At 37.7% G+C, this 18,249-nt stretch overlaps 1 protein-coding gene across 2 annotated transcripts in view; it reads right to left on the reverse strand.

Annotated features, from left to right (window-relative positions):
• The window catches only part of dph6 (diphthamine biosynthesis 6), a 295,616-nt gene that overhangs the window by 17,177 nt on the left and 260,190 nt on the right, over window positions 1–18,249 (reverse strand). For both annotated transcript variants that reach the window (XM_048538300.2, XM_048538299.2), the window contains one exon: window positions 17,250–17,646. In XM_048538300.2, coding sequence (XP_048394257.1) covers window positions 17,250–17,646 — 397 coding nt within the window. The remainder of the gene's footprint in view (window positions 1–17,249; window positions 17,647–18,249) is intronic.

Here is an 18,249-nt window from a genome sequence, read left to right on the forward strand (position 1 = left end):
AATGAACTTTCAAACAAAGAGCCTAATTTTGGCTTTTTAACTATTATTTTCCGTTTTAACCCTATTTATTGCTGTTTTTCTATGTTTGTACACTCCATCTCTTCCTGTCATACTCTGGGTATCATCCAAATAGCTACTCGGAAACTCTGCTAAATCTTCTTGCTTTGTAAGTCTACAATTCACTTCTCTCAAACCCTTGATCCCCACTCTAATTCTTCATAGTGTTGTTCAATGCACTCATTGGTTTCGCATTCTCTCGGAGAATTTTTTTCTACTTGCAGTATAAAAATACTCACTTAATATCTGTGCTACTTTTGATCATTATTTATGAATTGACAATTTTTGCCTCGCAAAGGTTTCCACTTCACCTTTAACAATTGTTTTTTACTGTTGCATTTGATGGTTTTTGATTTTTTTTCTTTTGACTCCTTCTCAGCTTTCCACACCCACATTGACTGCTTGTATTTTTTTTCATTTATGTTTAGCGCATTCATTATTATTTATGTGGTCTGCAAGTTCTACTATTTTGTCAAAGTGAAATGTACCCAATTTGTATCTTTGCAATTTCTTTTCCTTTAATAAATGTTCCATTGTTATCCTCCAATTGTGTGTGCCAGTTACTCCTACAATCTTAACCTCACATAGTCTACTAGTCAAGAATTTGTCCCAATGGAAGTTGGAGCTCTAGTTCTGTGTTGATATTGAGCTTCAACTGTTATCATGTTGTGATTATTCCTGAACTACGGTGTACATACTGAAATTAACAGCCAGCTATAGTGGTGACACTGGCTATAGACATCAAAAGGGATCAAGGCATACTTAATTAACTCAAAAATGAGACCTGATTAAATTACAAAAGAAGACAGGACCATTGCAACATATCCAAACCAGAGATTTATTTAACCCTGTAGTGAAATAATTGCATTAAATAGAGTTGAACCTGTTTAAAATCACAAAGGGGACATTTGTGAGCATGGTGGAGACTCATATAAAGTTGTAGAAAAATAATCACCATAAAGGGATACAGTGGAATATCTAAGATTTGAAATATAGAGACATGGCCTTTGCACAATGTGCAAAGCGGAGGAACCAGTTAGCTTTACAAAGAACACAATCACTGCAGAATGCACTGATCAGAGACACACCTAGATTCTCATACAGTTACAAATACTGTAATAGGTTCAGGTAACTTGTTGTCATAGACAATCAGAATGCCTGGGTACCAGACATTATTGCACAGTGTGTAAGTGTGCAAAGTGAGCTATAATCAGGAAGACACTGTCATCCTGAGTTCTATCCCCTAGGTACAGACTTGTAGAATGAACTCTTTGCATTTTCCCAACTCTCAACTGCCTCAGACTCTAGTGTCATTTGAATGTGTCAATGATCCTTTGAAGGCAGTCTCCAATATTTCACTCATTTTACTGATCAATTTCATTGTTAAAAACTAGACCTAGGCACACCTCTGCACTTATTCACCTGATAGATGTGCTGATCAAGGAAGGAGATCTGCACATATTTTAAGAATTCCTTTCCCTTGTTGCTCTTGAAGCCAATCCATAAAACGCCCTTTTAAAATATTTAAGCATTCATCATAGTGACTCAGCCAGTACCCATTCTTCAACTGTATGTATTTATTCTCACAACATGTATTCCCTCTTTAACCTCTCTTACCTTACATTTTTCTCCCAAATAATATATTCTGATAGGCTCATTTTGTACTCATATACAACTAGGTTTGATGACAAGATTTAAAGTTTTAGGAATGTGAGTAAGAACTTGTTCTACATAGACATTTTGCCAGTCATTGTTTACTCTCTTGACCTATCTGGATTCTCCCATTTGAAAACTTTGGACTGCACTCCTTTGCATCCTTTTCAATGTTCACAAATCCAAGTTCTATTTTTATTGGATCAGTACGCCTAATTTTTTCTTTATTCATTCACAGGATGAGGGCATCGCTGGCTAGGCAGCATTTATTGCCGATCCCTAGTTGTCCAGGGGGCAGTTAAGAGTCAACCACATTGCTGTGGGTCTGGAGTCACATGTAAGCCAGAGCAGGTAAGGAGGGCAGTCTCCTTCCCGGAAGACAATTGGGAACCAGATGGGTTTTTCCTGACAGTTGGAAATGGATTCACGATCATTATTAGACTCTTAAATTCCAGATATTCATTGAATTCAAATTCCACCATCTGCTGTGGCAGGATTTGAATCCGGGTACCCAGAACATTATCTGGGTCTCTGGATTAACAGTCCAGCGATAATAACACTAGGCCATTGCCTCCCCATAACTGGCATAATGTGACATGTTTTATAAGACATTTGAAACATCATGAGCAACATTTCAGCTAACATTACATATCCAACTATTCTTAACATTAATGGCAAATGGTATAGGAAGAGTTCATCGACCAAATATAATACTCTTGGGAAGTGAATTCGCCAAACTAAGTCATACATTAAATTTTCAAACTGATACTGAAAAAAATTTATAAAACAATAAAACAATCACTAACATTTGTACTTATTAAATGGCTTAGGCATAATTATACAGCGCAAGAAATAATTTTCTCACCAAAAGTAGAAAGCTGTGTGAAATTAAAATTGCTGATGCTCAGGAAACACATAAAAATGATACAGTATAATTATGAACCACATTTTCTCCTGATTCCAACTCCAGAAAACAAGTGTGAAATACATCTAATGGTTCTTTAGTTTTTGGCCCATGCCTATTAGAAATAATAAATTTAAAAAACGAATACAAATGACACAATACAATGTATTGGAAGACTATTCAATGACTAGCATTTCTAATTAGTTTGCTTTAAGATTAGTCACTGAACTGCAGTAATAGGGAAGTCTGAAGCAGTCAGCTTAAAATAATAATATTATAATAGAGAAGATTAACAGCATTTTAGACAATGAAGAACAGGTGACCTGTTTTAAATGATCTTAGTTTCAGATCGTGGCTATAACATCATCTCAGACATGGTACAAAGCAGGTGATACTGGATTTGCTGTTTGCTACAGATTCATTAACATTAAATTTTACATGTTACCTGCAAGGACAGCTGCCCCAATTTTGCGACTGAGACAATTTTCTACTCTTTCTTTATTAAATAAAGTGACCATATAGCCCTTCATTTCATAGAAGTTTCGCATTGCATCTTACCGTTAAGCAATGCTGTAACCCAAAAATAACCCAATGGTATCTGTCCAGGGTACAGTGGCACACTCCATAGAAAGGGAACAAATTCCAATTCAATGCTGAGGCACAATTCCGAGATGGAGAAGAGGAACAGAGCTTAAAGCACGACAAAAGAAGTTGACAAATAAGAATTAAAACTTTTTCAGAAAATAGAGTCAATTTAGGCCAGAAGGTTTGATTTAGCACATCAAAGGTAAACAAGAACTGCAAACATGAAGGTAATTAAAAAAGAGAGGAGGGAACACAAATAATATTTTTTTGCAAGTAATGCGGAACAGTGGTAATGAAATTCAAATTTCCTAAAATGTGATGAGATATATATTCCCAAATTTCAATGGTAAGAAAACTGATGATAATGTATCATGACTTCACATTTTAACTATTCTGGGTGGCAAACAACTTTGCAGTGTAGTCAAGAGTACTTTGACTTCTATTTGGATGCAAGATCAATGTTGGTAAAGCCAAATCTCAGTGTTGCAGTGGGTTTGAAATCCAATTTATCCCTTGACAAAGTAAACTCTGGTATTTCTCTGATTTTAGTAGTCAAAACTTTAGCATTTACTATTCATAATTTAAATGTTTTCCCTTGTTTGATATATTTTCCTCACCACTATTCCTAGTTCTGATGCTCTGATTATGGCACCTCTCCATTGAGTCATTTTTTAAAAATTGCTTTTATTTTAGATTTTGTCTTTAGCCATTGTCATCCCTTGTCTCCACATGGACTCACATCATTCCTGATTATCATTTTACTGGATTCATAAACAGATACCACATTTCATTATATGTAGGGCTGGACATTACCCAAAACATGTCACATATGCTTTCCCATTGTTCAACATGTAGGCAAAATGTGAAGTTGTCCTGACAGCAATCCTTATAGACCTACTGTGTATTTTAGGAATCTCAAAATACTACTGTTACGTTCATAACAGCTACTGTAAAAACTGTTCAACAGGAATGAATAAGGTCCTTATTTTTAAGATGCTCAGCAAGTATTTTTGGAACTGTGAAAATTCTATGTTATACTGTACAACATTCAATACTAGGTATTTACAGTTGTAATATGTCACAACAAATATAACCTGAAAACAAATGGGAATTGCACACTTAGAGTGACTCGTTTTCTGCTGAGTTTAGGCCACAAAATTGAAAGGAACACATTGGTGTAGATCAATCCAAAAGTGACTGCAGCTGTAGCAACTTTTAAATATTATTGCAGCATTTCTACATGTTGATGATACATCACTGTATGTAAAGGCTGGAATTCATTACAAATCCATACTTAGTACTTCCTTGAGCTAATACCAACTTGTTGCAAAGAAAATACCTTCTTTGGTAAAACAACGTGGAGGTACAAAGTTAACAGATGAAGTGTTTTGGGTATACTTTTACATATGCTTATTTTATTGCCTTAAGCTTAAAGCAGTCCAACCACTACCAGCTCATTGCAATAATGTTCTTATTTTCAATTGCTTTATGATGCTGCTATGTGGCCACAAGTGGCTAAGTTTTCTTCCAATACATATTAGTGAAGCCTTCTGCTGTATTTAACTTATGGACTAGCATTTTTATCAAATGACTCAGGACAACATCAAACTTCTATAAAATAATTCAAGATTAATTGCAGTATAATGTTAAACTTGCAGAATTACTGAATGTAATCCTATTAACTCTGAAATATGTACCTAAGTTAATGGCTTCATAGAGTTGCTTTCTGATACACGGCTGCAGAAAATTATGAGTAGGTAGGTACTTGATGACCAGCACAGATATGATGGGATGAAGGACCTCCTTCCTTGCTACAAAACCATGACCCTGAGGGCAGTTAGTTCATCAGGTACGCTTCTACCGCAAGTCAATACACGAATACCCCAATCATGGACACTTTCCCATTAAAGACAAGAACAAGTTTCTGATACTGGTCTGGAACCTGGTACAGCAAGACCTCAGGCTCAAACATGGCTAATGGTTAGACATTTTCATCCACCCTTCATGAGATGACAGTGTGAGCTGACAGCGGCACATTGAGACCTATAATGCATCTGGGACTTGGGTGAATTTTGGGAACCACAGTGTGTCTCCTTAAACTCTGGGATTGAGAAATAAGAAGTGCAGAAAAATAAATAAAGTTGGATAAAGGAAAATAAGATCAAGAGAGAAGTACAAAAATACAAAAAAAAAGCAGTTTTTGAAAATTTGACCTTTCTAAAATCTCCAAATACAATTCAAACCTGACGGAATAATACGTGACATTTATTCATTTTCTAGGCCAGAGAGGTTGAGAGCAATCATTAATAATTAGCATGTCCTCAGAAGGTTGCATGTGTAATGAACTGTTATGTCATTTATCTGACTTCAGTAAATGAGGTCAGATACAGTTCTGTACAAGTGAGGATTGTGGTAGGTGCTGGCAAACTGTTTGGCCATAAAGACCATTAAATCTGAACCCAATTCCAGCTTTCTGCCATTGATATTATGTTTTGACCAGGATTAGAACAGGTTTCTCATCCACATTGCTCAACAAAAACTGTGGAACCAGTAATTTTACAAATTCCTGTCAAAACTTTGAAGGAAGAGCTGAAGAAACTCCAGAGAAGACAAAAAAATGTCCAAAATTCCAGATGCACCTGCTGAATAAATTGTCACATTGGAGAAACTCAGGCACCCTTTAAAACTGTGCTTTTTGTATTCCATAATTAGCACTACCTGTGTAGCATGCAGTAACGATAAACAAAAGATCCATTGGGCGCAACACTACCCTTTTAAGAATGCAGTGTTATTGGAAAATAAGTTTTTGTTCTTGGAAATGAGGAAAACTAACTTCCAACTGAGGTGGGCAGAAGACGACAGTCATCCAAAGTCATCAGTAGCTGCCCCTGGTCAGTGGCTAAAAGGATTCAGTCAATTCATTGGGAAAGTATAAGCTACCTGCCGCTGGAAATAGGATTACCAACAAGTGCTCAGGGGCAGAGGGTGGTCCTCATCAGGTGGCCCTTTAGGCTGCACCCCTTTTCAGGGAGCTATCTTCCCCAGATGGAAAATGGGCCAGAAGAATAGGAGGGAGCCCCAGGGAAGAGCTCCCTAACACTTTGGCTAGAAAGCAGAAGGCTGCCTTCACAAATTTAACAAGAACAACACATCCCATGCCAAAAGCCTATCTGTCCTCTGGTATTAGTGAACCATCTCCAATTGTCCTTCAATCATGGTGCTAGCACTGGGGATCCTAGTGTATCCAGGTCGTGAAGAATACTTCTGGCAATTGTAAACGTGCGAACTGGGAACCCCTCAGACAAGAAGGGCACCATAGGAATAGGGTAGATAGTCAAAAGGTGAGTTTGGAACAACAAAGCAAGAAAACTCACTTGGCCTCACATTGAGCGTCCTTGTAATAAACTTGAGCACTTAGTCAAAATATAAAATTTAGCACGTCACCTAAAATCCAGAGCTAAGACATAAAAAAGTGTATCTTCACTTATCCACATCCAATTTGACTGACAGGAGGATTGGATGATCTACTTCTTGACCACTGTTGTTGCACAAAGCTCAAATAAAGAGTTCTAAAACAGCAACAAGTATGCAGATCCATTTCCTGATATTCTTCACTTCACTTGCGGAAATGCCCTGTTCAGATCAAAGACTAACCACAGAAAGCATAAGAGATAGTAGGAACTGCCAATGCTGGAGAATCTAAGATAGCAAAGTGTAGAGGTGGATGAACACAGCAGGCTAGGCAGCATCAGAGGAGCAGGAAAGCTGACATTTCGGGTCTGAACTCTTCCACAGAAAGTTCAGAAGGCATAAAACGTTTCTTTTACTACTCTGTGGCAATGTACCTTAAGGGCTGTTCTAACTGGGCCACCCAAAAGTTTAATTTGCTTTTGATACTATAGCTTTGACAGCAACTTTCCACTTAGCCATATCACTTAGCGTACCACTGGCTTGTTTTTACTCCAGTTTGGGCCAATTCCCAAAGCTAAAGAATGTGGGATAATGCATGACTAATCCACAGCAGGCAATGTAAATCTTTGCAATATAAAATGTATTAATTTATGAAACATATCAGTGCACTCCTAATACAGAGAAATTACAGTAATGAGATACTGCTGAATGTGCTTGTTTTTATAGATGAATTACTCACTTAGCACTATTTTGCCTTAGGCCATAAAATTAGTATTCAGTTCAGTGCCAGGGAAACAGTACATTGAAAGAAAGGCAGTGAGAGAAAATATTGATCTTTTATCAAATCTTCTTTTTGGAAAGTATGCACAGGTTCACTATTCTACAAATGCCAAGGGAGGAAACAACTATAAGGGATAGCTCAGTGGATGAGTAAACTGTGGACTTCTGTCTGTGATCCACTGCACTGAAGAGCTTCTGCCTTCACCTGCAGTCATGTGGAGTGGTAAAGAAACTAAGACCAGGGCTGGCTTCTGTGGGCCCCTCAGATAAGAGTGCTTAAATGCTGCTAACAAAAAGACAAACACAAAATTGACAAGCAAATTATCTGCAAAGTAAGTTCTTCAGACTTCATTCCCTCTGTAAAGTGAAAATGCATTTCCAAAGTAAAGCATGACACTCACAATACAATGATGTGGAACTGTTACAATAGCAGTAAAAATGAATATCGATTTTTGATTTCAATGTCTGATTTACTACCTGAGTGTTTATGTGGATAAAAACTTAAAAAGATGGCGACATGGTCACCTGTCACTGTTGAGGTAAGTTCAATGAAAAAACAAATCAAGAAACATGAATGCTTCAGAACTGAAATTAACATCATTATAAGCAGGCAGTGAAACTCAGACCTACATCTCCAGTTCAAACATTTTTGGGCATTTCACATATTGGAATAATGTCACCTACAGTCTATCCAGCTTGAGAACACAGCACAGCCAGACATGGGAACATTGCCCCCACACCTCAGGAAGGACGTACTAGCCCTGGAGCGTGTCCAGTGGAGATTCACACGGTTGATCCCTGGAATGATAGGTTTAACGTATGATGAACGGCTAAGGATCCTGGGATTGTACTCATTACAGTTTAGAAGGTTGAGGGGAGATCTAATGGAAACTTACAAGATAATGTATGGTTTAGAAGGGGTGGACGCTAGGAAGTTGTTTCCATTAGGCAGGGAGATTAGGACCTGTGGGCACAGCCTTAAAATTAGAGGGGGTAAATTTAAAACTGAAATGAGAATACATTTCTTCAGCCAGAGGGTGGTGGGCTTGTGGAATTCATTGCCGCAGAGTGCAGTGGAGGCCGGGACGTTGGATGCCTTCAAGGTAGATATCGACAAATTCTTGATCTCAAAAGGAATCAAGGGCTACGGGGAGAGCACAGGGAAGTGGTGTTGAAATGCCCATCAGCCATGATGTAAATGGCGGAGTGGACTTGATGGGCTGAATGGCCTTACTTCCACTCCTATGTCTTATGGTCTTATGGCTTTTTTTGCAGAGAAAAGAAAACAGATTTGTAACAACAGTACTGGGAGGTATGCTCTCTCTTTGTCTATTTCCTTTAGCCCCTCAGAAGACAATGCTTGGTAAAAAGCAAATTGGAAGAATATTTATTCGCTGGGAATGCAAAGCAATCTACAAATGTTGCCACATCTGAAGATACAAGGTATCAATTAAATAACTGAGGTCTCAGGCTGAAATCTAACCCCAAGTATTCTAAGAGTTTTTAAAATTATCTTGGTCTTCCTTTTTATATTAGGCACTCTTCCTTTTCTAAACTGTGTTTGTGTGTGCGTTTGATGTCATGTTTTAATATTTTTCTCAGGGAGTAATAAAATTCCTCTTTCTTTTACTTAAGAAAACCTTGTGATTGGTTCCTTAATTCATATTTTAATTTACTTCTAATGTAGCTGCGTTCTAAAAAGAATTTTAAAAGTCTTTTTCGGAGATTCATATCTCTTTCTCAGAAGATGGTTAACATTAGGTGTTTCTAGTGCCCTGTCAGTCTTTTCTGGTAGGCAATGCAAGATATTACCATGAGGTGCTGAACTCTGTGGTAAAGCAAACTGTCTTGAAGGACAGCTGATAATCCTAATAATTGCCTGTAGCCTGTAATTCTAGGATTTATGCAGATCTCCACCCTCTGTCTATATTTGATTCTAAATTTAAAAAGCAGCATAGGAACCTTAAAGAGGCCAGGGAATGAAGAAAAATAGGACATCATTACAATCACAAACGACAACAGAATCTAGAAGATCACTATTCTGAGCACATAGCATTCCACAACAGATCTACAACTGCCACATGTCTTTGGAAGAGAAATGCTAAAATAACTGTCTGAAAGAGTCAGAATTATAATGTGATGTATATTCTACTTATCCTCTCTCATGCAACCATTTTGAATTTTGTACAAGAAAAGCAGCGTTTATTGACACCGGATGGCCCAACTGACTGTGCATGTGCGAGACTACTAGAAGTTGGCATGAATTGGCCTTATCATCCCTGAATCTACAAACCAATCCATTATTAAGTGGACACACCTTCCCTGCTGTATTTCGGCCAATGTCACTACTATTCCAGCTGTAAGAGCTCACTTCCTACTGTGCTGAAGTATGAGCCTCCATCTAACAAAAATCTGGTGGACATTTGTGAAGTATGTGGAAAGGGTGATCAATGAAGTCTGCTTGAGATTCAGGAAATACAGTTTTGACTCAATTTCAGAAAGCCCAAATAATCCTATACTTCCCATTGAGGAATGTAACCCTGTGAGTCAAAAATGGAGGATACAACCCCCTGCTCTGCTCCTTCTCACAGAACAATTCTATAACCCTTAAAGTTAAACTGGCAAGATTCCTGATAATCTTATGATCAAAGCAACATCAACCAATGTCCAAATATTATGACCTGTCTCCCCAAAACAACATGTTATTGCCAGAAGGCTACACTGAACTTAATAAACGAAAATACCCATCTGTGAGGAGTCAGCTGCAAATTTTGTTACAACACAAAAATATGCACTCGATTTTTCTCCTTAAAAGTGGTTCTAAGGGAGGAATTATAATTACTCAAGATCTTGGCTTGCACAATGATCAAACAACAATATCTTGTGGTAATACATTAGTAAAGACGTCAGAGCAGTTTATGTAAATGCGAATAGGCTAAGATCATATTTGAAAGCTAAACTGACATGTGAATATATGGAACACAAATCTGCAATTTACTTCAACCCAGAGAATGAAATTGGTTTTGAATGTGATAGACTTCTGACCTATAGTCTAATTAGGCTGATACACAAATAACCCGAATTCAACGTTGTATAAATGGACATTTAACTGTGATAGATGACACCACAAACTGATGCATTATACAGTTTACCGTACTGCAAGAGCACTATGGTAATGCCAAACAAATTAATGAAGGAACATTTGCAAAATCTTCTTCTGTGGAAGCAGCAGAGACCAAACTGCTTCTACAAAAGCACCATACTTTGAATTTAGAAGAGCTGACCTAGCTTGCTCAACACAAACTTCTGTCATTACACTATTCAAAAAATAACAAATGGATATCTGAAATAATGTTGGATGCATAGCATTTGTTAGCATTTGTGAAGTGAAACTTTTTATTTGAATCTGCTAATAGAGCTGTTGTGTACTTCCAGCATTTTATGTTTTTCTTTTGAACCTTGGGAAAGCCCATGAGATTAATTTTCACAAAAGTAAAATAAAACAAGAGCTTGACTATTAAGTCTTCATTTTGACTGAGTATGAATGCAGCTTCCCTGACAGGATTCGTTTACCAAGTAGCTTCTGAGTGTTATTATTGAATATATTTGCACTGATTGCTCCCCCTGCTCACAGGTATCACTGCGGAATCATGATTCCTATAAAAAATAAATATCACAATGCTGATGATTTTTTAAAATACACCATGCAAAATCTGGTGTATTCTGTCTTTCATACACTAAAATCCTTCACACTGAAGTTCAAGTCCTAGTGATTAAATTTGATATTCTGTTTTTTTTTAATATTGTGTCATTTTTTTATCCACAGTTTTGTCACATTTTGTGCAGCGTTGCATACATGTATATTTTAAGTGAATTTTACTATGCTCTTCAGATTGCCAGGCTTTGTTACTCCCTCTGAAATGATTGATCTAATCAGAATTCTAACAAAATTGTACCTGTATTTACAATATGCATGGTTCAATATTTTTGAGTGCTTTATTGCAAATAACTTGAAAGGACTGGTTCAGAATGAGAATGCAGTGTTGAAGTTCTGTCAGTCATCTTGTTGGCTGACAAACTAAGAGCAACAATAACTAGAATTCAATTCATTTGTGTACTACTTCTTATTCTTTTATGTGATTGTTCTGCCCACACATTTACGTGAAACTAAATCCAATCTGAAGCACAGAAACAAGCTAATTGGCTTAGTTGTTCAAGCGCGGCATTCATATTTTACACAAACTTCCTCAAACTCCAATCCTCTTTCCATTTGCCCATATCACACCACTGAGAAAAAAGAAAGTATATAAAGTTCCAATAAGTTGCACTTGTAGTGAGTCTTTAATGTACTAAAACATTCCAAGGCACATAAAAATTAAACTGCATACAGATTAATTCAATATGTGGACCAAAGAGTCTGTTTCCGTGCTGTATGACTGTATGAGTGAATTCAGTACATCTATGTATTAAATATGAATGATAGCATGAGGAACAAGGAGAACATTATTGAAGACAGTGGTAAAATAAAGGGACTGGGATATTATAAGGAAGCCATAGCTAGAGTGTAGTCACAGGACAACCCCTTACAAAACAAAAATAGACAACATTGTTCAAGAACCTTCTCAGGCTTTTGTTGAAATAATCAGTCAAGTTTCTTCACTACTTCTTGGCTTATTGGCAGAAGATACAAAAAGTAAATTGAAAGAATGTGAAATCAAAGTCTCGCAAGAAGAAGGGGCTTATATAAGGCAGTGTAAGTAAATGAATAAAGATGGAGAAATTAATGAGACCAAGGGGTGGATTCATTAAAAGATGAAGTTGCAAAAATTGTTGTTGCATTTTGTTTTAATCTTGCCAAATTCCTTACATTGTTGAACAGATCCCAAGGCTTGGAAGACAGAAAACATAACCCTGCTGCTTAATAAAGAATGAATAGAGAAAATAAGGGACCACAAGCCAGTTAACCTAATGTTATGAGTAGTCAAAACGTGATAATCTATTATTAGGGACATGTAACAGGGCACTTTGTTTAATCCGTTATGATTCTCTAAGTCAACACAGGTTTATTAAAGGAAAACTGTGTAGTGAAAAATCTTTTATTATTTTGAGAACATAGATAGCAAAACTGGTTAGGAGGAACCAGTTATTGCAGTGGTTTTGGATTTGAGTCCGATATGATCCTTGTTCAGATGCAGTTAATTTCTGAAGTTATTGAGTTTGATATTCATGGTGGCTCAGTGCTAAACACTGCTGCCTCACAGTACCTGGAACGGTGTTCGATTCTAGCCTCAGGCAACTGGAGTGTGCAGTTTGCACATTCAGTCCATGACTGCATAAGTTTCCTCCAGGTGATGTGGTTTCCTCGCAAAGTCCGAAGTTAAGCAGGTCATTAATTAGCCATGGGAAATGCAGGATTACATTCCCGAGTGGGGGGCTGTGGTCTGGGTGGGATGCTATTTGGACGGTCCTTGTGGACTCAATGGGCTGAATGGCCTGCTTCCACACTATATGGATTCTATGATTTGGACCAGGAGGCTGTAAAGTGCCCAACTGCAAAATGAGTGTCACTCCCTGAACTTGTGTTGTGATTCAATGGAACATTGCAGCAGACCCAGGACGGAAATATTTGCACAAGAGCAAGGTAGTTTATTGAAATAGCAAACAACTGGGAGGTCAGGGTCATTCCTATAGACTGAGCATTTGGTCTCACTAATATAAAGGATGCTGCGTTATGAGCAGTGAATGCAATAGACTAAATGCTGCTTCACCTGGAAGATATGTTTGAGGGCATGGACAGTGAGGAGGGAGGAGGTGACTGGTCAAGTGTTAGATCTTTTGCAACTGCATGGGAAAGTACCACGGAGGAATGAGAAAGCATCAGGAGCAACGGACCAGGGTGCCACGTAAGGAATAGTGCCTGCTAAATACTGACATCGGAGGGAAGGGAAAGACGTGCTTAGTGGTGGAATCCTGCTGCAGGTGGTAGAAATGGCAGATGATCCTCTGAAGTGGAGTGGAAGTACAGGGGGATGTGTCAGACAAGGATGAAGACCCTGTCAGAGTATGAGTATGTGTCAGCATGAGTGTGTGTGTGTCAGAATGTGCGTGTGTGAGATTGTGTGTGTGAAAGCGTGCGTGTCTAAGACAGCATCAATGGGTGGCAGTGTATGAATATGTGAGATCATTAGTGTGCGCGCATGTGCGTGTGCGAGCGCCAGTTAGTTAGTCGAGTTTACAAGGATTGATACTTGGGCCTCAGCTATTTCCAAACTGTATTACTGCCTTAAATGTGGGAGCTGAGAGTAAAATATCAGCATTTGCTGACATTGTAATATATGTTGGAAAGAACTGCAGAGGAATACAAACAGGTTGCATGAGTAGGCCAGAACAAGGAAAATGTATTTTGTAAGAAAAATAGAAAACAAAATCAAATGGTGAGATACTAGGAATGGTTCGGAATTTAGATGGACCTAGGGACATTTGTACATGAAGCACAGAAAATTATCATGAAGGCATAGCAAGCAACAATGAAAGTAGATGGCAATTTAGCTTTTTGTTACAAAGAGATTGGAGAAAAATCTCTTCTTACAATTAAAAAAGGGCATTGGTGTGGTGATACCTGCAGTATTACGCACAGTTCTGGTCTCCGTACCTGAAGGAGGATATACTTGTTCTTGAGGAAACGTCACAAAGGTTCTCTACACTGACATAGAGGCAAAATACTGTTAATAATGAAGATCAGAAATAAAAGAAAGTTTGATGAAGAAACTCAGCAGGTCTGGCAGCATTTATGAACAAAGAAACAGTCACTGTTTCACGTATAACATTTGAGACCACTGAGTTGAGCCATTCTTCGTTGAAGAAGAGTCAAACTGGAATTGAAATATTAATGCTGTTTCTCTCTACAGATGCTACCAGATCTGCTGAGTTTCTCTAACATTTTCTGCCTCTTTTTCATGGGATCCATCCCTGAGGTGAGAGGCCTGTGCTGTGAGAACGGAAATAATTAGACTCAGTCTACAAACCATTGAATTTAGAAGTATGAGAAGTCATCTAATGGAGACGTAACATTCTGAAGGAATCTTACGCAGAAAATCTGTTTCCTCTGGCTAGGGAATCTAGAACACACAGGCTATAGTCTCTGCGTAAAGGGTCAGCTATTTAAGACTGACATAACGATAACCTCTTCAATCAAATGGTTACGAATTTTAAGAATTCGCTGTCTCAGAGCCACTGATGCTCAGCAATTAAGCATAAATGCAGAGGTAATGGATCTCTGGATAATAAATTAATTAAGAATAGGGGATGCTGTGATAATGTGGAGTTGAGGTGAGAAATCAGCCAAAATCTTATTGAATGGGAGAGTAGGTTCAAAGTGGTAAATGACCTTCTTCTGCAACTACTTCTTATGCTCTGTGTTTTGTTTCCTCACATAGTGGAGAATATTGAGACTTTGAAAACCGTTCAAATGAGGATCACCACCTTAATATAAGTAAACATAGATGATTTGATAGAGGTTTATAAAATTAAACAGCTTATTATTTTTGTTATTTTTATGGGCTACGTTTGCCTCAAGCTTAGATTAATGTTAAGTAGATTTCTTTTTTCTTGAGAAATTGTACCTACAGAATGACTCCTGGTGGACTGGGGTTGTCTGTATGGTAATGGTTTTAGCCAGCATTATAGGACAGACTACAGAACAGGTGAATCTTTTTAATTCAATTTCGGTGATGGGAGTAACTGGTCATTTTATAATACCATTGCACGCTGGAGATCAGATACTATTTACAAAATTACCTTTTCCTTGAGTTAACATTGTCATGTGATAAAAATGGACTACAGATTTTCAAACTCTGTTGTCTGTTTTAATGCCTGGAACCTCAATAGACTCAGATGGTTTTAAAAACGAAAAAGAAAATACTGATTGAAAATGGCCACATCAATGGGCTGACCACACGTTAACTAAGCTCCGATAAACTGACATGGAATAAAGAAAACTGGCTGAACTGAAATTAACACTTATCTAATCAAAGGATGTTGAAGAAAAATCAACCCAGTCAGATGTGAAGACATTCTCATTCCATTTCAATCTACACCTATATGATTAGTTTCACATAGTGAAGATGAAAGACACTTCCAACTATTAAGCTTGGAAACAAGAAGCTTAGACATTGGAATATACAATGCAGGCGGTTGTTTTTGGCAAAGCATGGGAGATGGATATGTGACTGGAGCCAGCTGGGAGAAATGCTTTCTCAGTCTCAAAAAGGAAATGCGTGGTGATAGAGTTGATTGAAAAGAAACATCAGGACACCAAGAATTTAAGGTCACCTGAAATATTCACGACTGCTGAGGATAGAAGACATCAATTAAACAATAAGGTCTTGGATTAGAACCAGAGATGTCAGGGATACTAACAGCTGTAAACTACACATTTGCTTTAGTTTTCTTTTGAATTTGACACTAATCCTTTCCAACATTGTCCATTTGTCTATCCCAGGTCCCTGTCACTTGTCATCAGTCTCCAGGTATAGCATTCCATCTTCTGTAGTATTTTGCTCTCCTGTCCCTCAAGATAAGGTTGCATTCCACAGATCTCACTCCATCATCTCACTGCCAAGATGATCAAGTCTTGTGACACTATTTCCACCCCACCTTGTATAAACAAAACATGCTCTCTCACAGGTGTAACCATTTGATGCAATGTAACTTGTAACCTTTCAATCAAATGTTGGAACAAGACTTGAAAAAAGATGACACCATGACATGACCTTTACTTTAAAGAAGTAATATATCTCAGGCTATGAATATGGCAAGTTTTCTCTTCACTATGTAACCCAATGAGCAAGTCAAATTTCTAAATATGAAATCACCAATCGCACAAATTCAAGGATCATAGAACTTGGCTTAAAGGTACAAATTTAGCTTTAGATTTTAGAAGCCACCAGCTGCTATAGACATTCATATTTAAAAAATCGCACAATATATTACTACTACTTCCATCTTTCCATTATATCCAAATTACTGAACTCAGGAAGGAAACATAAAATATTCCATCTTAGATGTATAGAGGGGATGTCTGAGGCGGGTTCTTTACACAGAGAGTTGTGAGAGCATGGAATGCGTTGCCAGCAGCAGTTGTGGAAGCAAGGTCACTGGGGACATTTAAGAGACTGCTGGACATGCATATGGTCACAGAAATTTGAGGGTGCATACATGAGGATCAATGGTCGGCACAACATCGTGGGCTGAAGGGCCTGTTCTGTGCTGTACTGTTCTATGTTCTATATTGTCACTAATGTGATCAATTGGATTTTCAGAAATTACACTTGAGGATATGAAATCATATTTCCTTCTCTCACTTTGTAAACTGCTTGTTTTTATACTAGTACACTCAAAACAGAAAAATAACATTCCAAGAGACAGTCAAATAATGGACACAAAGTCACTATATGTGTTAGCTGGAGTAGTTTAAAGTTTCATCAGTGAGATGAGTCTTAAGAAAGCTCGTAGAGACTGTAAATGATTTGGAGAGGGAGAAAGGTTTCGGAAGTGAACTCCTGAGTATGAACCATCGGTGACTAAGAAGAACTTCCAATAAAGGGTACAAAGGACATGAGGAATGCACAAACAGTCAGACTCCAAATGACTGATCAATTGGCAGGATGGATGAGGTTGCAGAGATAGGAAAGGTTAAACTCATATTGATAATCTGACCATTTGTTTGGAAATTCAATCCAAAAATGTCAGTCAATACTGGGATTTGAATTCCTGTCTTAATGTCAATGTTTCAGCATTATCAGAGCATGGTCACATATTTCCAACTTAACTGTAAATTCTATCATTGTGACAGTCTTACCTGTTTGTACAAAGCTGGGATCTATGACATCTTCACAGTAAAAGGTTTTGAAACACAGAGGGAGCAGCTTAACATCTTGAGGGAGTTTATCCATAGCTTGCCGGAATACAACAGCTAGTTCATGCAGCATACTCTTCAGATTTAAAGAGTTTGTTGATGGTGGCAGAAGACTTACAGCCAATGAGATTGCAGCATTTGACTTCAAACTTGACACAATCACCTCACAGTTAATTGCATAACCATCAGATTTCTTATTTATGATAAAAGATTTCCTCTCACAAGGATCATCAGTAACAGCAATGACGTGCCATTCCACTGCAGCATCTTTTGGTAGATGGGGGAACACAGCTACTATCAGCAGGCCCGAAACAGGCTTTGTCTCTCCATAAATTTGATCCTGTAATTCATAATGAAAACATATTAGAAAAATAAGCTCATGCACACACATTTACAGGTTTGAAGCATCACAGAACAATTCTTATAAGAGTCCTGCAACCTGGGAATTAGAAACCAAAATTACTTCAAAAATTGCTTCCTTCACAATCTTCTAATGGATCCACTGAGTTGGACTTATCAGCTATCTGAGAAATGCACAGCATATGATTCACAATCTTCTGTGCAGTACCATGCCTGGCCCTTATCATTTCTATTCAGCAAACTTTAAAACATATTTGCATGCTTGTAAAAATAAACAAAAAAAAGCAGCAAGAATCAAAGTTGGAAGTCACAGCAACCTATGGTAAATGCAGTCATATGAAGTTAGTACATCAATCCTAATTCATGGGAATACAAAGATACTGCCAGGTTCACCTCTGAAGATAGCTGTAAGTTCACTTGTGTCAATCATCATTTGAATGTAAATACACGCTGTGAGTGGATATATCATTCTTAAAAATAAGTATAGCTGAACCAATTTTTTTCATGAGGAAACAGAACTGTGGGTTGCATATTTTAATTTTAATTTAGAGATTTATGATCTAAACAGGAATTCCAGAATATT

This window comes from Stegostoma tigrinum, chromosome 10, assembly GCF_030684315.1.
Source record: "Stegostoma tigrinum isolate sSteTig4 chromosome 10, sSteTig4.hap1, whole genome shotgun sequence".
NCBI classification, from domain to species: domain Eukaryota; kingdom Metazoa; phylum Chordata; class Chondrichthyes; order Orectolobiformes; family Stegostomatidae; genus Stegostoma; species Stegostoma tigrinum.